The sequence below is a fragment of the Bactrocera dorsalis genome, chromosome 5 (assembly GCF_023373825.1).
Source record: "Bactrocera dorsalis isolate Fly_Bdor chromosome 5, ASM2337382v1, whole genome shotgun sequence".
NCBI classification, from domain to species: domain Eukaryota; kingdom Metazoa; phylum Arthropoda; class Insecta; order Diptera; family Tephritidae; genus Bactrocera; species Bactrocera dorsalis.
This window is the reverse complement of record NC_064307.1, coordinates 66262680-66283763: the sequence shown is the minus strand read 5'-3', so window position 1 is coordinate 66283763 and position 21084 is coordinate 66262680. Positions and strand designations below refer to the sequence as shown.

Genomic DNA, 21084 nt, shown 5'->3' with positions numbered 1-21084 from the left:
GTTTTGTTTACGCTTAGCAAGTCAGATATTCGATTCCAGTGAAATAATTTTTTGTTTAAAAATTTAATTTCTATGAAAAAAAATTCATTCATTCACTAATTGCAAATATTTCTATTAATTTTATTTCTATGAAGGACTTGAGTTTGTATGGCAGCTATATGCTATAGTGAACCGATCTGAACAATTTCTTCGGAGAATATACCGTTATCTTTGGTAATAATTCAGACCAAATATCTTACGAAATAAAAAAGTTTTTCATACAAGCACTTAAGTTTGATTGTTCAGTTTGCATGGCAGCTATATGGTATAGTAGTCCGATCTAAACTATTTCTTCAGATATTGTACACTTTACTTCAGTAGTAATATTGCCCAATTTTATTGTAGATGACTAGACAAATAAAAAAGTTTTCCCTACAAGCACTTTATTCTGTTTGTGCAATTTGTATGGCAACTATATGTTATAGTACACCGATATCGACGATGCTGACAACTAAACAGCTTTTTGGTGAGAAAAGAACGTGTTTAAAATCTCACATCGATATGTCAAAAATTGCGGGACTATTTCGCGGAAATACGGTCCGTCATAGAGGCGGACAAGGCTAAATCGACTCGACTCCTCACAGTGATAATTTATGTACATAAATATATTTTGTAAAGTCTCCGGTGATTCATTCTGGGTGTTACAAACTTCATGGCAAATTTAATATACCATGTACAGGGTATACAAATTAATTTTTTTTGGTTATTCAATTTTTTTTTGTTAAAATTAATTTTTTCTTTATATTTTTTATTGTAATATTTAAATTTCTATTTTCTTGTATTATTTAATTTTTTTCAGAAAATATTATTTTTTTTTATTAAAATTTTTTTTTGTAAAAATAATTTTTTTCTTTTGTTTTAATAAATAAATTATTTCCTTGGGTTTATTTTGTTTTTGTAAGATTTAAAGATTTCGTTTTATTATATTATTTAATATTTTTTTCTTTTCATAAAATTTTATTTTATTTATTTTTATTTTTTTTTTTTTGTAAAAATAATTCGTTTCCTTTTTTCTTTTGTTTTTTGTAGTATTTAAAAATTTCATTTTATTATATTATTTAATATTTTTTTCTTTTCAGAAAATTTTATTTTATTTATTTTTATTTTTGCATAAATAAATTTTATCTTGTTTTTCATTTTTTGTAATATTTAAAAATGTAATTTTATTATTTTATTTAATATTTATTTCTTTAAGAAAATTTTATTTTATTTATTTAAATTTTTTTATTGTACAAATAAATTGGTTTTCTTTTTTTTATTTGCAATATTTAAAAATTTTATTTTCTTATATTATTTAGTACCTTTTTCTTTTCTGAAAGTTTTATTTTATTTATTTAAATTTCTTTTTGTAAAAATAAATTGTTTCCTTGTTTTTTTTTGTTTTTTTTTATAGTATTTAAAAATTTCATTTTTTTATGTTATTTAATAGCTTTTTCTTTTAATTAAATTTTATTTTATTTATTTTTATTTTTGCATAAATAAATTTTATCTTGTTTTTCATTTTTTGTAATATTTAAAAATTTAATTTTCTTATATTTTTTAAATATTTTTGTTTTCAGCAAATATTATTTTATTTATTTAATTTTTTTGTAAAAAAAATGTTCCTTCTTTTTGTTTTTTTTTTTGTAATATTTAAAAATTTAATTTTCTTTTGTTATTTAATATTTTTTCAGAAAAAAATATCGAAACACGGCAATTTTAACTGTAAGTGACAAATCTCAACGTTCAAATATTTATTAAAACCTTTATAAAGTATAATTCGTTAAAAAAAAATCTAAATAAAAAAATAAATTTGTGGATTCTTTTCACAAATACATAAATATGTACATACATACATACATACATACAATACATATTTTTACATGCCACTAGTTACATAGCACGCACACTTCCCGCTGAAATCAATTACTCAATTTAATGCGAAATCAGCTACGCTCCAAAAAGCCCGCAAGCCAGCAGATAATTGCAATTAAAAGTGCGTTCACAGCGCAAAATGCTCTAATTTTCATCTTAATACGCCAGCAAGCACGATATACATATGTACAAGTACATATACATATACATACATACATACGACTGCCGATAACCTTTCCTTCGCGGCTTAAGCTTAGATGCCGTCTACGTGTTCAGCGCTTATCTCGCGCCATATCACTCCAGACCAAAGCCACTAAAATTCACGAACACTTTCGAAATTCGAAATTAATTCGTAAAGCAAAAAAACAGTTAGCGATTTTTTATACGCAATGCCAAATTAAAAGCATTTCCTAAGCAAAAACTGTGAATTTGTAGCAGACACGCTCATAAACAAGCGCTGAGTGGTGAGAGGCGAGAGCATGCCGAATTTGTCAACAATTTCTTTGCACCACAGGAAGTGTTAATGATGTAATCAACAGCAACTATAGCGTGTATTTCATAACTTTTTATGTAAAGCACTTACAATTTGCTTTCAAATACATAACACGATGCATATATGTACATACATATATACAGATGTGTTAAGTATGTATTTATGTGTGTATGGACATTTTTGTCGCTGTACAACACAAAGCGTGAACAGCTGTTGCTCCATCGGGACAAAATTCCTAAGCAGCACATATGAAAATAAGTATCTGTATGTATGTATGTATAAATGTATGTGTGTGTACCTCTTATGCGCTTAGTTTCTTATGCTTATAGTAATAAAAGCAAGTGTTATGCGGGTGTATCGTCCATTAAGCACGAAACTAATTGCCTTTAACACTACGGTAGCAACAACAACAAAGCAAACCCACAACAGCAGCAATTTCAAGCGAAAAGGGAGCAAAAACTGAAACAAAGGAGCTGCTTCTGTTTTCAAGTGCAGTGCCATGACTCAAGCTTACACATACAAACATATTTACATGGTATTGTTTTCGGTGATTAGCTTAATTTGAGAGAAATGGCGAAATGAATACTAAGTTGGGATTTCAAATGAGTTGTGCTTTCAGCTGTCGCTACATACATATGTACTTGTATGTACATATGTATGTCGAGAGAAATATTAAAGATAGCCAAAGTGTGACTTCATATTACTTAGATTATATAATAAAATGAAATACTAAGCAAAATAATTTAGAATCGTTGATATCGGACCATTATGGGTAACAGCTGCCACATAAATGGGACAATCGAAATTAAGTCCTTGTATGTAAACTTTCTTAATTGACGAGATATTTTCACGAAATTTGGTCCGGATTATTACTATAGATAAATATACAATCCCTGAACAAATTTTTCAAATTGGACCACTATAGCATATAGCTGCCATACAAACTGAACGATCAAAATACAGTCTTTGTACGAAAAACTTTTTTAACTGAGGAGATATATTTTTAAAATTTGGTCGAGATTATTATTATAGTCAAATATATAAACTCTGAACAAATTTTTTAAATTGGACCACTATAGCATATAGCTGTCATACAAACTGAACGACCAAAATTTAATCCTTGTATGGAAAACTATTTTATTTAACAAAATATCTTCATGAAATTCGACGCAGTTTATCACCCAAAGCATAGCTATAATATCCAAAGAAATTGTTCAGATCGGCCTACTATAGCTTATAGCTGCCATACAAAATGACCGATCAAAATCAGTGTAAACGCCTTTTTATACGCCTTTATGCAAAAAAAATGCAACTATTATGGGTATTATAGCTTCTCTAGCCGAATTTAACGTAGTTTTTGTTTTTTTTGTTTTTTTTTTGTCTTTGCTGACAGCCTTGGCAACCCTATCAATTATTGCTAACTCACACATTTCTCATGCCGAAAGCTCAACTTCACAGTAGCAATGAATATTAATATTCACCTACCAGCATACTCAAATTGCTGGGAAATCTTTGTTTTTGTACAACAAAATAATAGACACGTCATAAGCACACATAGCGCTGTGATTTGACAATTGAGGAACAGCAAAATGCTTATAAGATTAACACAACAAATGGGATGGCAAAAAAAAAAAACAAGTTTATTTTGCAAATAATCATAATAATAACGCTAACCGAGACTTTAAAAATGCTCAAATAGCTGGACTTATACACACATGTATGAACGTAAATCTATATGTATGTGTGTATGTGTGTTTTTATTGAGCCATTAATATTTATGTTAGGGTGTATATTACAACTGCCTGCTCATTTATCATTGCTTCTCCCGTCCGTTTCGCAAATGATTTCTTAAAAACTTTTGAAGGCATTTTGCACATTTCGTTGCCTACAATTTGTTGTTGTCTGGCTAGTTTGTAGTGTTCCAACTATAGCCACCGATTTTGCTTACATGGCAGGTTTATACGAAGACCTGTGCCGTTAATGGGGTTTTCGAAGCTATCAGTGCTATGCCACCCCGCTGCCTGATTCCCTATCTGGTTCCCTGCCTGGTTGTCTGCCTGATTCCCTGCCAGATTGCCTGCCTGTTTGGCTGCCACTGCATATTCAGCCACATCAGCAACATCCGTTTTATGTTGCTGCTGCCACTGCACGCGCACAGCCATATACTTTTATGACAACAGCTTGTTGGCGGCGATTAGCTGCGCTAAGTGTTGTTCGCACATGCATACGCACATTGCTTCACAGAGGCGGTGATAAAAGCGCTGTCTGCTGCTAGCAACACATTTCTTTGTATGTCAGTGCGTGCAAGACTCGCTCGCAGTGGGAGCGCGTGTTTACATTCATGTGTGGCATATCAGCGCTAGGGCTCCACAACACACATCTACAATTATACTAGGTTCTAGAGGTGTGTTTTGTGTACCTAAATTGTTGTTAGTTTTATGTAGACGCATGTGTGTGTACGATACCGATATGTAAATACGCCTTTGAATATTTTTCACTTTTGTTTTCATGTATACACTTATATGCGATTAAGCTTATGCGCGCTATTGTAGTCATTTGACGCTGTCAGCTGCTCAGCGTACTTCCCCCAGTGTCAGAGCGTCGCGTTTAACGTCTCAGTTACGCCTTTTGCATGAATCACAAAGCCTCAAAAGTACTTTATATATACTATCTGTACATATATTTCCATATATACTGATATACATATGTTTGTATATAGATATGAGTGCACTATGCGAAAATACATACAATTGCACTTATGTACTACATAAATAGCGCTGACTGTGCGCAAACTATGTATATTTGTAAAATTCATTTAATGAGGGTGCGCTTTTAAAGCGGGGGTGGTGACTGACAACCGCCCATATTACATTTATTACATTTTATGTCAGAGTCCATTTTGGTTCTGTCACATTTGATGCGCATTTCTGACTGTATGTAGGTCGTGAGTGACATGCCTGTCGGAAAAAAAGAGCTTTAAGCACGTCTTTGTTTAAAGGAAATCTAAAAGTTTGCTAGGCGGGGGATGGTGTAGCTGAGAAAACAAAATTTTTGGATTATTGTATCCACTTTGTCTAACCACGCTAATCGCATGATAGATGAGGTGACCGATTATTAAAGTGGAATAACAGTTTGAATACAGCTTAAAGCTTATCAAAGCTTATTAAAAAATTCCTGAGCGAAAAAATATGGTTCTTTGTGAATAAAAAGTTAGTTATTCCAAAGCTTTAACACAGCTTAAAGCTTGCTAAAGCTTTATATGAAATTATTGATAGAGAAAATCTGCTTCGTTAGGACTATAATTTCGGGACTCTTAGTTTCAAAATGTAGTCTAAAACTTTATAAGTTATTCTAAAGCTTGCATACAGCTTAAAGCTTGCTAATATGAGAATACTGAGGGAGAAAATCTGGCGCTTTAGGAATATAATTTCGCAGCTCACATAGTCAAAATGTATTTAAAAACTAAAAAAAGTCATTTTAAAGATTGAACAAAGCTTAAAGCTTCCTACAGCTTAAGATAAGAATACTGAGTGAGAAAATTTGGAACTTTAGGTATATAATTTCACAGCTAACAGTTCTAAAATGTATTTAAAAATATAAGAAGTTATTCTAAAGTTTGAATAGAGCTTTAAGCTTGCTAAAGCTTTATGTAGGAATACTGCGGGAGAAAATCTTTCGCTCACAATCTCAAAATATAATTTAAAACTTTAAAAGTCATTCTCAGTCATTAAGCTTGCTAAAGCTTTATATAAGCTTAGCATGTCTAGCACTTTAAAAAATATTATTTCGCAGCTCATAGCTAAAAAAGGTATTTAAAAACATGAGAAGTCATTATAAATTTTGAACAACGCTTAAAGCTATTATATATATACATACATAAAGCTTAAAGCTTTAATGTGAGAATACTGAGGGAGGGAAATGTAGCGCTTTAGGAATATAATTTCGGTGGTCAAAGCTTCAAAATGTAGTTCAAGGCTTTATATTTTTCACTTTTAACTTTTCTTCGTGCTGAAATATCACTTCTACTTGCAGTCTCGATGTCTCTCCTACTAAAAATACATAATTTATCAAACTGAACTATCGAAATTCAATACTTGTATGGAAAACTTTTTTATTTAACGAGATATCGTGCCAAAATTTAGTAAAGATTATTAATTATGGTAGTGCTACAATATCTGCTTAAAATGTTGAGATTGGGCTGCTATATCATATAGCTGCCATACAAACTGATCGACCAAACTCAAGTTCTTATATGAAAACTTTTTTAATTTGCGAGGTATCATAACGAAATTCGGCAGGGATTACTGTTTAAGGCAGCGGTGCATTCTACGAAGAAATTGTTCTGATCGGGCCACTATAGCATACAGTTGCCATACAAACTGAACGGTCGGAATCAAGTACTTGTATGGAAAACTTTTTTATTTAATGAGATATCTTCACACAATTTACTATGAATTACTATCCGTAGCAATGGTTTAATTTAAAGAGAAATTGTGCTGATCGGACCATTATAGCATATAGCTGCCATACAAACTGAACGATAAAAATCAAGTCCTTGTATGGACAACTTTTTTATTTGAAGAGATATCTTGATAAAATTTGGCATAGTTTATTCCCTTAAGCATTTATACAGCCTTAGAAAAAAATTTTCAAATCGGATCACTATAGCATATAGCTGCCATACAAACTGAACGATCAAACTCAAGTGCTATATGAAAAACTTTTTCATTTGACTGATATCTTCACAAAATTTTACACTGATTATTTTCTTTATAAGTCATTAAAGACTATTTTTTTATATTTTATATATTTTTCAAATGCACACTGCTTATTTTGCCTCAGCTGCCAATTTCCTGCAGGTACACATTTCGTCATACTTTTCTTTCTTACAGTCAACTAATTTCTACTTTTTCCACACAAACAATTGCAATCAATGAAACAATGCACCGACAATAACAAAATACTTTAGCTGAACAAACAAAAAGAAAATGAAAAGAAAAATTTCTTACAAACTTAATTAAAGAAAATCTAATCAACTCTAAGAGACTACAGACGTAACACTCCCATAGCCATACCATTTGTCGTTTGATGAGTGCAATACGATTTATTAGCTATTTGTTGTTGCTTTGCACTGTTACCGCGCCGTTGAGTACTCAATTAAATTGCTGAGTTAAATTTATACACTGCTTGGGGGGTTGAGCTAGAGGGTGACCACTACCCGTCTCAGCCGTTAATGCGCGCACAAAAGGTCAACGCGTCAAGCGGCGCATTCACCTTTTTCGATTATATTTTTGTATATTTTTTATATATATTTTATTGGAAATTGCTTTTGTTACACTTCAGTCTGATTATATTCAAATAAGCCGTTCGAGTATTTTGCTGTGGCACACACTTTTCAGTACTTGTGGGTTGCAGGCGCGTTGTTGCGCTTTTTTGTTGTTGTGTGGAAAATCGATTTTCATTTGCCGATGCAAGCAAAAACAATGTAGCCAATACAAAACTCAACGCTCAACATTAATTTCGGCATTATTGTCATTGGCATGTGTACATATATATGTGAGTGTGTATGTTTGTGCATTTAAGGCTTTTCACCACAACTGAGTATTTTTATGACTTGTAGGAGTATATTTGTATATTTGTTTGTGTGAAGGCACAGTATGCGTGGGTAGGTTCGGGTTTCGGTTTACGACGTCTGCAACTATTTTAACGCTTCCACCAGCAGCAAAACTTCCGCATCCGTTTTATGTTGTCTACTGCGCTGCTCTGCTGAAGGATCTAAGCTTTTATACACAGACCGGCACACACATTTGCATGCAATGCGGGGTCGTTGCACTATTTTATAACGGCACACAGACGGTTTTTGCTATGGCGGCACTATAAATACAAACGAGTCGTAGGTAAGGCTCAGCGCGTCCTTCGCACTGCAGTTGACGTTTAAATGGGCGTTTATGGAGTCTGTTTTTATGTTTGAGCATAACACGCCCTAAGCGCTGCCGTCGCGCGTGGCAGTCTGCAGCGTATTTACTTCGAAGTCTCGTCGTGATTTTAAAGCTGTCTGAGCGCGCGCGACCAAGCAAAGTCTTCCAAAATTATTCACTTCGATTCACTTAATTCAACTTAAATTAGAATCAAATTGTGACGACGTTGTGTAAACGTGTTTGTTGTTGCGTTCGTTGTTTATAAACGCGTCGTGATTTTGAGTATGTATGTCTGTAGTTATATGTGTGTTAGTATAAAGCGCGCCGCCTTTGACGCTACCGAAAAGTTGCTTGTTGTGTTTGGCTGTGCGCTCAAGCTGATAAACAACTATGCGACGTAGCATACTCCTGCGCACAACAACAACACCGAAATAAGTATATGTTTGGCTGTATATATGTATACCCAAAACACTGTAGCTATTGAATAACTTGTAAAACTTCGTTATTATTTGCACGTTTTTCTCAAGCGTGTACTTTTTCGCGTCACGCGTGTGTAACGCGTCCGTTCGCCCGTACTCGCGGACTCGCTTTTAAACACAATTAAATATATATATATATATATGTATATTTGTATATATGTATATATCAACAATATATTTTATTTTTGCATAAAAAAACGCTCAACACTTTTGCGGCGCACGAACAACACGCACGAAAGTTACAGCGCGTAACCGTCTCCAACAAACGCCGAAACCGCACTCAGCGTTCTAAGTGGTGCGCATTCATGACAAACCCGCCGATTCTGTTTCCGATTGAGTGTTCTACGTATATGACCATATGCTCTCGCCTGTGCCGAGGGATGACGAAGGCGTTTATGACGACGTCATCAACTGGTCATACACAACAGGCGGGCGGCGGGCGGCGCGCAGCAACCTCGCGCAACCACCACCACTGCTGCCCTCACCGGCGCGCGTTTAGCAGACGTAATCGCGCGCCACCCCTGTTGCCACCACCCAAGCGAGTGGGATGCGGCACACACAGTGTTTTGTTTGAGTTTTTTATTGAATTTTACAATGCGCTGTTGAGCGCATTTCGCTGCGTCATGAGCAAAGTATGCGCTACTCGTTGAATAGCCAGTCAGCACGATTATGACAGTCAGCATATCCTCTACCGCAAGCGCAATTCTGCTAAGTTTATTTCTTAGCTTAGAAATATCTCTTTCCGTGTCATAAAACGTTTTAGTAACCACCTCGGTTTCGTTTTATATAAACACTGATAACTGACTTTAAGACTTGAGGGGTTAGATGGGTTTCATGGCTTTAAAGAATCGATTTTTTGTTGTCTTATTTAATTCTATAACATCTCTAGAATATTGTTCTTTATACCCACGTTGAGCCGAGTTATAATTTTGGAGATAGTAGATCTTGAAAATCTTGTCGAAAATTTGTTTTCAAAGTCGGTTGTCAATATTTCCCGCGTTCTACAAAACCGATCTTAATTAAATTTTACACAGGTCTTCGTGATATAATTTACCAGGTCTCGAACGAAATATGTTTTTGGTATCGGTATCGAGAAACAATTATTTACAAAAATTCAAAATTTATTAAAAGAAAATATCGATTAAATCGTGATAAACAATAATTTAAAAAATCTATAAATAAAAATATCGATAAATTATCAATAAAATATCGATAAACAGGTATTTTAAAATCGAAAAATAGAAATATCGATAAACAATTTTTTTAAATATCGATAATTAATTATTTAAAAAAATCGATAAATAAAAATATAGATAAGCAATTATTATTATAATCTAAATATTCCAAATATTTAAATATCGATAATTAATTATTTAAAAAAATCGATAAATTAAAATATCGATAAACTCTCACCAAAATTTAAATTTTCTGAATTTGAAGCCAGCTAGTCCTTCATTATATTCGATGGTTATGGATAAGGATCAATGCTTCGGATCCTGTCTCCCTCTGCTTTCAGCGCGAAAATCGTTGCCTACATTTAGGTGCATTGAATAATGAAAATATTATACTTAATCCGATTTCTTAATTATTTTTAAACTCATAAAATCAACACTTAACCGAAATATAGTTAATAAAAGTCTGTCAAATGGGCAGCAGTACCAGCAATAAACTGCGGTGTGGTGAAAAAGTAAATTATATAATTTTTTTCTACACTAAATCTCAAAAATTTCTCTATTAATTTCTTTTTATACAAAATCCCTACTCAATAAAGAAATTTGTTTAATATTAGCCTCATCTTACATCACTGTGCCAAACAGCCCCTGCTTTTGTTCAGCTACCTGCTCAATTAATCATATGCTTTGGCCGCTCTTTAGTGTTCTCTCTATTTTTTATTGTTTTATATGTGTTCTTCGCGCGCGTTTATGTTCTCTGTTTATTTATTCTTTCGCTCATTTCAGCTCTTTTTATCTTTCTAGTTTGTTATTGTTCGCTATAATTCTTATTGGCTGTCATTAGAGCGCAGAAACATGTAAACTCTGCTGTCAAGTTGGCTGTCAGATCTATTACATTATTTGGTTGATGGCAACTCGCAAACTAGTTGGTATTTAATCGAACGCAAAGTTGTTATAATTTGTGCTGTTACAATTCATTTGTTTACTTTTAGGTTTATTTTATTTTTATTTTTATTATTTTTTAGTTTTAATTTTTATATTTTTTAATTTTAGTTTTTTATATAATTTTTTAGTTTATTATTTTTTTACGTTTCAAATTTATTTTTCAGTTTTATTATAGTCTATTTTTATGCATGAATGAAAGCTATGGTTACTGCTCTGCCTAAAAAAAGCCCTAAAATAAATAAATAAATATTTTAAAGCATTCAAAAGTGTGCGTAAAAGCTTTCAATGTTTAGCCAACGTAGCTTTCACTGTTAACTTCGATTTAGCGCACTTTATTAAAAGTTATGTAAGAGCTCGTATACGAGGTATAGTAATGTCCATCTCTACGTCGGTTATACATAAAAGTGTTGTTGCTTACAAAATATTGCAAAGTTAATGAGTTCACACTCACGCATGATGAATTTTTATGCATGATTTTTGCAAAACACCACAAACATCAATTAAAATCCACAAACAAGGCACGTGCCGTTTCCCTTTTAGCCAACACTTACCTACCACTTTAACCAGTTTGTTTGCGTAAAATATTAAATATTTGCGATTTGCTTTGGCCAACCGATTCGTAACTAAATAAAACTTGTTCGAATGTATGGCATGCCTAGTAGTTAAGCAGGGAAGTAAATATTGCAAGAGAAAATTGCAAACTAAATTGCTATTGATATGAAAGCGCTTATACTTATTTGTAATACGTGCGATTACGGTTGAGTTCATATTAATAGCGACGCTAGGCTGCTGAGTGAGTTTTTGGAAAGTGAGGTTAGTATATGAGAAATCTTAAGCAAGTGGGACAATTGTATAAATTTTGAAGAGTTTTTTACTCGAAATTAAGCTCTTGACTTGCTCTACGGTAAAAGTGGTCGAAGTTTCAATTTTCGAATTTTGTCTAAAAATTTAGTGTTTTCAGGCAATTTTATTGCCAAAATATGTATCTTTTGAATAAATTTTAGTCTTATTAAAGATAGATCAGTTCTTCGGTCTCTGCTTTCTCCTTCTATTGTTAGATAAGTACATTGAAGCGCGTAAGAAAATTGTAGCCGAAATTTGAGAGCATTAGGTAAAAGTAATATATTATATTCTCTCAAGGTTTTAATCACAGTCGGTCTCACAAAAAATTTATCAGTTTTTCGGCTCCTCCTTTCTCCTGCTTTTATTGATAAATGCATTGAAAAAGAATATTGAGAAAATCGTTGCCTACATTTAGGCGCATCGAATAATTATAATGTTCGTTATTTCGAATTTCGTTGAAATTTTTATATATAATGTTCGATATTTCGAATTTCGTCGAAAATTTAGTATTTTAAAGCTATTTTACTGTCGAAAATTTAAATACGACTTAAAAAAGAATTAAAATATTTTTTGTTGTTACAAATTTCAGAAATACATTTGAAATTTGTATGAAACAAATAGACCAATTGTATTGATGTTGAAGTGTTTTTAGTAGTGGTTAAGTTCAAGTCCTGCTCTAGAGTGAATATATTCGAAGTTTTGACTACCGAATTTTATAAAAAAAAATTTAGTATTTTCAAGCAATTTTAATGTAAAAAACTCCAAAAATTACTTGCAAAGCAATTAAAAGATTTTTTGTTGCTATTCATTTGAGCAACTCGTAAGCATTTTTCAACCGAGACCTTTAATTTGCATTTGAATGCATCGAATATTTGTATACTTCGCATTATGTGGGGCGCAAGCTTTGCAAAAACGTGCCTTTTTAAACAAAATAAAGATTTTTAACTCATAACTGATAGAGACAGAGGCGCATTGAGATTTTGAACAAAGCCTAATGAGTTGTAAAATAAAAGAATTACATAAGGAAACTGATTTTGAAAGAAAAGAAAAAAGTATGACGATTTGTAAGAAAATAAAGAAAAAAGTATGATAATTTTTAAGAAGAGAAAAAAGAAAATAAAATGTGAGGCGTTTGCGCAAATATTGCTTGTTTTATTTCGAATTATTTAAAATTTAATTAATGTCTAATTAATGAACGCATTAATTATACTCTGAGCAGGGGTCATGCGTACATGCCCTTGTATGGAAAACTTTTTTAATTGACGAGATTTTTCAACGAAATTTGGTACGAACTATACTTTAAAGCAACACTACAATCTCAGAAGAAATGGTGTAGATCAAACAACTATAGCATATAGCTGTCATATAAACTGATCGATCAAAATCATATCCTTGTAGGGGAAACTCTTTTATTTGACGAGATAAATTCACCGAAATCGATATATATAGTTTTCTAGGACAATTCTATAATATCTGAAGAAATGACTCAGATCGAACTACAATAGGATATAGCTGTCATACAAACTTATCAATCATAGTCAAGTCGCTGTATGGAAAACTTTTGCATTTAAAAAGATATCTTCACGAAATTTCCAATAGCTTATTATCTAAAACAACGCTATAATATCTGAAGAAATTTTTCATATCGGCTTACTATAGCATATAGCTGCCATACAAACTGCACCATCGAAAACAAGTTCTTGTATAAATAACTTTTTTATTTGACGAGATATATTCACAAAAATCGGTACAGATAATTTTCTAAGACAACTCCATAATATATGCAAAAATGATTCAGATCGAACTACTATAGCATATAGCTGCCATACAAACTCAATCGATTCAAAACAACCGAATTTGATTTTTTTTCTTATTTTTCCACATTTTTTTTTTTACTTTTTTAACTCTTTATTATATAATTTATAAGCTTTATGCAACTTAATAACTAAATAAATCTTATTAAAGCAATAAACTTTCAATTACCAACCAATTTCTTTAATTACAAATCTCTTTGCACTCTCTATTAATATAATTACTATTTAATATGAGCTGTTGCAGCTAATGCAATCGATAGCAGCAAGTGATTGTCGTTCAGTTGCTCGACTAATTCACTAATAATTTCACTACAACAAGAAAAATTGAAATTAATTGATTATGACATCGTCTGTGAGAAAGTGTTGGAAGCGAAAGTGTCGTCGAGATAGCACTCTCGTAAGCTAATAAAATTAATTAAACTATTAGCAATAAAAATAGGCACTTTGCTGCTGTTATAGCTTGATGAAATAATTAATTTATAATGAAAAATGAATGTATAAAATGGGAAAAATTGTAGCACGACAATTTTAGCAATTTAAAAATATTCAAGAAATTTTTAATTTATTTAATTAAATTAATAAATTCAAAAAATTCATAGAAAATATTTAACAAATTAAAAAAATTAATTAATTTAATTAATTAAATCAAAATTTCTTAATTAAACTAATTAATATAATTAAGAATTTTTTAAATTTATTTAATTAAATTAATTAAAACTTGGAAATATTAAAATTTTAATGCAAGAAAAATTCATATAAAATATTAAACAAATTAAAAAAATTAATAAATTAAATAATAAAATTTATTAAATAAATTAATTTAATTTAATTAATTTAAAAATTTCTTAATTAAATTTATTAATATATATAATTAAATAAATTAAAAAAATAATTAATATAATTAAGAAATTTTTTAATTTATTTAATATTTTATATGAATTTTTCTTGCATAAAAATTGTAATTTTTCCATCAACTATATTTTTTTAATACCACGAATTTCTATTTTTGGCGCTTTTCATGCTTTGAAATCGGTCTCGCGTCATTTAATATACACACTCGTTTGAAATGCCATATTTTTATCACATTTATTGTATGCATGTGTCTGTGATGTCAATCGTTATGTGTGTGCCTAATCAATTTGGCACACATCAATAGCCCGCCCTACAATGAGAAACTCATCAGCATTTCGTGTTTAGAGAAAAGAGAAATCTGCCTAATTTTCGTCTAATCCCAAAGCGTTTGAATGCCAAATGCCAAGAAGGCGTTTGATTTGGGCAGCACGAGCTCGGCTTTAGCCAAACGCTTGAATAAAATTGCCATAAATGTGCTAAACAACGACGAATTAGATAAGTGATGCTAAAAATGTTTGCCAAAGCATTTATAGAAAGGTAAGAACTGTAGAGACCCACAAAGATATAATAAAACCCAAATCAATCGCGAATTAATAGATAAATAGAAAATGAGAACAATTGATTGGCGGGAGGAGTGGCCTTTTTAATAATTCTACATGTCTTTGTATAGAAAACTTTTTTATTTGACGAGGTATCTTCACGAAATTTGGTATAAATAATTTTCCTTGGTAACGCTAATATCTCTGAATAAATTTTCTAAATCGGACTACTATAGCATATAGCTGTCATACAAACTGATCAAGTAAATACATGTCCTTGTATGAAAAACTTTTTTATTTGATGAGATATCTGCACGAAATTTAACATGGAGTATTGTCTAAGGTAATTATAAAATTTCTGAAAAAAATTTTCAAATCGGCCTAATATAGCATATAGCTGCCATACAAACGGAGCGATCAAAATCGTGTCCTCATATGGAAACCATCTTTATTTGACGAGATATCTTCAAGAAATTTGACTAGATTAATTTTCCAAGACAATGGTAAAATCTCTGAACAAATTTTTCAAATCGGTTGACTATAGCATATAGTTGTCATACAAACTGTACGAACAAATGCATGTTTTTGTATGAAAAACTTTTTCATTTTGCGAGATAACAGCACAAAATTTGGCATGAAGTTTTATCTAAGACAAAGGTACAATATTCTTGGAAATGGTTCAGATCGGACCAATATGTTGTATAGTCGTCATATAAACTGAACGATCAAAAACATGTCCTTGTATGAAAAACTTTTTTATTTGATGAGTTATTTGCACGAAATTTGGCACGAAGTATTATTTAAATAAGCGGTATAATCTCCTCAGAAATTGTTCAAATCGAGCAACTATAGCATATAGCTGCCATACAAAGTGACCTAAAAAAGACAAATTCAAGCTTATTTTACACCCTTTCATTCCATTTCTCATATAAGAAATGTAGCTGTGATGATGTACATATATAGCTTTAGCGAAGCAAACATTTTTTCTTGTTTTTTTAATATAATTTACATTTACTTTTCTGCATATGTACCTTGTATACATGCTTGTGTTAGTGTTATTTGTCAAATACTAATTTTAAATATATTTTTTTTTTTTTTACTCACCAAACTATCGGCAACATTTTGACTCATTATTTCTGTGCCAGTTGTGGCCAAGTACACGCAGTATATTTATTTTGCTTGCTGTTGTTGTGTTTGTGCGCAAACGCAGCAGCTGAGATTTTCGTTTCCGGAACAACTTGCAACAAACCGAGTAGCTGGCGCCGTCGTCGCGGCCACATTTTGAAAAGCTGCCGCTACCGTTGACCACAAGCAACACGAATGCAATTAAAAACTGTGTATTTGCACTGATATATGTCTGTGGCTGTGTATTGGTGTATTTAGTACGTGTAGCGTAAGCTGAGTTGATGCTTTTGTTGTTGTGGCTGTTGTCGGCTACTATGTAATGAACTTTCTACGCGCTTGTGGCTTCAGCAACAGATTTGGAACACTGCGAACATTTTGCTGTTGTTTTTGTTGTTGTATAAACTAGCATAATCACGTGCGAAACGCTCGTACATATGCGTTTATCGAAAACATTTGCACTTATTTCCTTTTTTGAAATTTTTTTTACATTTTTTATTTTTATTTTTTTTATTTTTATTTTTTTTTGTATTTGCTTTTGTTTTTGTTATTTTCATTCACACACTTTTCACGAAATTTCGCATTCGTTTAGCTATTTTTTGCTCGTTTCATTTTCTTCAACACTTTTACACAACAATCACCATTAGCCGCCGCGCTTGTCTATTGCTGTGCACGTTGTTGAAATGTTAAAATGGCTGGCTGCCGCATTGCCTGTTGTTAACTGTTGTTACCTGGCGAAAATATAGTCGTAAATTAGTATGGAATGTTCGCACAATCAGCTAATCGGCAAACTTTTTGATTACAGCGCTGATGGCCAATTTGTATGCGCGCATGCGCCACTCACCGTCGCTGTAAACACAACACGATTCAAGCGGTTTTTTCCGTTAGCTATTTCACGAGCGCACACTCAGACATTTACGCAAATATAGGACACACAATTTTTGTCGAACTTTACTTTCATACTTTTTTATGATTTTGGATCAAGATCCTCAGCTAAAAGTGCGATTTTTATCAGATAATTAATGGCATTAAAAATATTTTCTCATATTCCAAATTTTTAAAAATTATTTTACTCATATTATATTAAGCACGATTGCAAATATTTGCAGCTGTCAACTCCTTAACGCAGACTCGCTGCTATTTACCAGCGCAATGTGGCCAACAACCGAAATGGTCAAAGCTGAAATTCAACAGCGAACGCTTTCCGCATTCTTCGCTTCGCATTGATCGCTTGACGTATTGCGGCAGTCGGCAAATATTGCTGTATAAACATACATACATATAGTATATGGATATACCGTACACATACATATATATATTGCTATACATTTATATTGATCTCGCTAACCGTCCAACTCACCGTCGTTTGCTGCATAAACGACTTGTCTGCTTTTTCTTCATGGCAATCTCTTTTTTCTTGCTTATTGGCTAACATTTCTCTCATTTTCTTGTCCAAACACTCAAGTAATGACTAAAATTAAAAATTATAGAAAAAGTGCTTAACGACTAACGGTAGTTGCAAAACCAATATTCATGTTTGTTATGATTTTACCATAATTGTTACGCTCGAAACTCGAACGTGTACATTAGGGCGGTTAGACTTTTACGGAAAAGTAAAAACTATAGCATAACTGAAATTCATAAATGATTTTATATGATGAATTATAGGATAGGAGAATTAATTGAATTAACCAAAAAACAAGAAAGAACGTTAACTGCGGTTGTATGAAAGCTAGTATACGCTTAAATTAAGAAGTTTCCTCACAAAAACTTGATTTTTATGGGTCAGTTAGTATGGTGATATATTATATAGTGGTCCGATCTGTGAAATATCTTCGGGAAATATACTGTTGTATTAGATAATAGTAAATTTTGTGAAGATATATCGCCAAATAATCAAGTTTTCTACACAAAAAGTTGATTTTCAACGTTGAGTTTGTATGGCAGCTATATGCTATAGTTGCCCGATCTGGAAAATTTCTTCAGATATTATGGAGTGGCTTTAGAAAATTATCTACACGAATTTTTGTGAAGATATCTCATCAAATAAAAAAGTTTTTCATACAAGCATTTAATTATAATCGTACAGTTTGTATGGCAGCTATATGCTATAGTGGTCCGATGTAAAAAATTTCCTCAGATATTATGGAGATTTATGGATTAAAGCTCTATTTAAGTAACTATCACGGAATTAAAGGAAAATCTCTCACTTAGTTGAAAAACTCATTTCGAACCACCCTAGTAATATACAAACTATGGTACGTGCATGTATGGTAAATTGTGAACCATCTTAATGCTGAGTATCAATAACTAATATGCAATTAAACGCATGTGAGTAAAACTGGTGTAACTTTTTCTTTTCGAACCACCCTAATAAAATACGTTATGTGCATGTACCAACATTTCCGCCTGTCCAGCTGTAGCAGCATGCACCATATTTGTTAACAAAATTGTAAAAGCATGAAAATCAGATTTAGGAACACAAATCGGAAACTTTCAATAATTTGTTTATTTATAAAAATTACTTGAAATTACAATAAATTAAGAGAAAGTTTGATTTCGTGGAAAATTTTTAATTTACAAGCTTGACAGTAGAGTTTTAAAAGACTGTCCGATATTTATTTTTTTTTTTGGTCTACTTGTATCAAAAACATATTTTTAATTATACCGTTATACATATTTATGCTATAAAAATGAAATACATCATCAAAAAAGTCGAAATTCATTTTTTTATTGCTTGCGATTTACTATATCATATTACAGATATGTCTCAAAAAATTCTAACCTCCCATTGTCAAATATAACCAATATATAACCGTATTATAACCAAAACTCTTGTCAGATATAACCAATTTATAACCGTTTTCTAACCGAAACTCAAATTTTCCTGTAATATGAGTGGTTTTGGTTATAACCAAAACTCATTGTCAGACGTAACCAATATATAACCGTTTTGTAACCAATATATAACTGTTTTATAACCAATATATAACCGTTTTCTAACCGAAAACGCAAAATTTGCTTCAGTATGAGTGGTTTCTATAAATTCGGTTTTCCTACGCCTGTAAACTTTATCCAACGATATATTTTTTATGCCTTAAAACACAGTTACTTTGCGAGCATATTTAATATTACAACTTTTCCCATTAGCAACAACACTCACGCACACAACTTAAAACAATGAAATCCGTAAGCTCGACGCGGCCATAAGAAATCGCAAATGGCACGACAATCAATGGAATTCGTCAACAGTTAATCGGCGCACAGCTGCGGCGACTGCCAGCGTTGGTGACAATGCCGATGGCCACTGAAAGCTGTGCGGCTTTGCAGCAGTCATTGAGAAACGTTGAACTGCTGGCAGATGAATTGCGGACGAGCAGCTGCGCCGGCTAAAGACGCGCGTAGAAAAAGTCGCACATAACCATTTTCGGTATATTTCAGTATATTTCGTGTGAAAATAGATAAAAATAGCCGCAAGCTGTCATAGGCTGACGCAAAATGTTCAAACAAAATCAAATATTTGTAAGGAAACAGCAGGTGGAGCCGCAGAAGAGCTGAAAGACAGGGCAGCGCAGACACTACACACGCATTCGTCACGCTGATATGTCTCATATGTATATAACATATATTTGTATGCATATGTACGTGTGTGTGCGTGCTTCGCGTCAACTACCTGTTGAGTTTGTTTATTTCTCTATGCCAGCGGACAACGCTCGAAGAAGTAAATAAAAATGGCTATGAAATGATTTGGCGAGCGCGTAGTGACTTATGCGGCTTGTGAGAAAGCGCAGCTCTGACTCTTCACAGAGCGCAGGCGAAAGGCATGTCAAACAAACAGAAAATGTCTGTGAAAATTAAATATGAAAGTGAAGTAAATTAAAGAGCCGGACAAGCCGATTGAACTAAAAAATTGCGCCAGCAAACTATTTGGCATGCATTGAGCAAATTGGGACCCTATACTAACCATATACATATCAGCATATACATAAATATCAACTGACAGTGTGTACGCGTTGGTATGTAACATGCATAGCCATTGTGTATATTGCTTAGAGCGCCGTAAACATAACGTTATGCCATTAGCTTTACGATATTACGTTTCACCAGCGCCAACACGAGTGCAGCGGAGAGTTCCGGCAGCACGGTTCATTGACGAGCTACCTGCAAACACACGGTCATATACTACAGTACAAAGGCATGCTCTTCTATTTAAAGCGGTGTGGAAAGCAGCGGATAGGAGAGCGGTTGCGTGAGTAAGAGTACCTAGAGATGTTGTGCTCCATTGGCAGCGGTGTGTTTGCGTGAAGATTTTTTTTACGGCAGAGGAACTTTTAAGCCAACAACTTGAAACAACACTGAACAGCTGAGAAATCAAACTGCTTTTTTTGATCTTTTTAAGGCTGCGGCTGAATGCCCTTCATATTAGTTTTTTTTTTTATTGCAAACAAGGGTATAAAATGACCTTTCTCTTAATTTTGATCGTTCGGTTTGTAAGACAGCTATATGTTATAGTGGTCCGATCCGAACAATTTCTACAAATATCATTTACCCGAGGAATTTAAATTACAAATTTCGAGTACTCTTTTGTTACAATGTACACCATGAATGGTCAGGATGACGAGCTCGACTCCGTCTGTCTGTAAATACGCGAACTAGTCTCTCAGCTTTAGAGATATGGATCTGAAATTTTACACACATCCTTTCCTCGCCAAGAAACTACTTATTTGTCGGATTCGTTGTTATCGGACTACTATAGCATATAGCTGGCATACAAACTGATCGTTCAAAAACCAGTTTTTGTATAGAAAACTTTTTTATTTGACAAGATATCTCCACAAAATTTTTTATAACTTATTATCCATGACAACACTACAATATTTGAAGAAATTGTCTAAATCGGACTACTATAACATATAGCTGTCATACAAACTGAATGATCAAGGTCAAGTTTTTGTATTGAAAACTTTTTCATTTGACAAGCCATCTTCACGAAATTTTGTGTGAATTATTATCC

General features: G+C 32.5%; 1 protein-coding gene across 11 annotated transcripts in view; it reads right to left on the bottom strand.

Annotated features, from left to right (window-relative positions):
• The window catches only part of LOC105225938 (ral guanine nucleotide dissociation stimulator-like 1), a 46606-nt gene that overhangs the window by 21981 nt on the left and 3541 nt on the right, over nucleotides 1-21084 (bottom strand). For 4 of the 11 annotated variants that reach the window (XM_049456920.1, XM_049456925.1, XM_049456924.1 and 1 more), the window contains exon 2: nucleotides 16053-16801. In XM_049456920.1, the coding sequence (XP_049312877.1) occupies nucleotides 16053-16079 (27 nt within the window). In that variant the 5' untranslated portion in view covers nucleotides 16080-16801. Of the gene's footprint in view, nucleotides 1-7395; nucleotides 9070-16052; nucleotides 17064-21084 lie in introns of those variants that run through there. The other 7 variants (XM_049456922.1, XM_049456921.1, XM_049456923.1 and 4 more) reach the window with 7 other exon arrangements.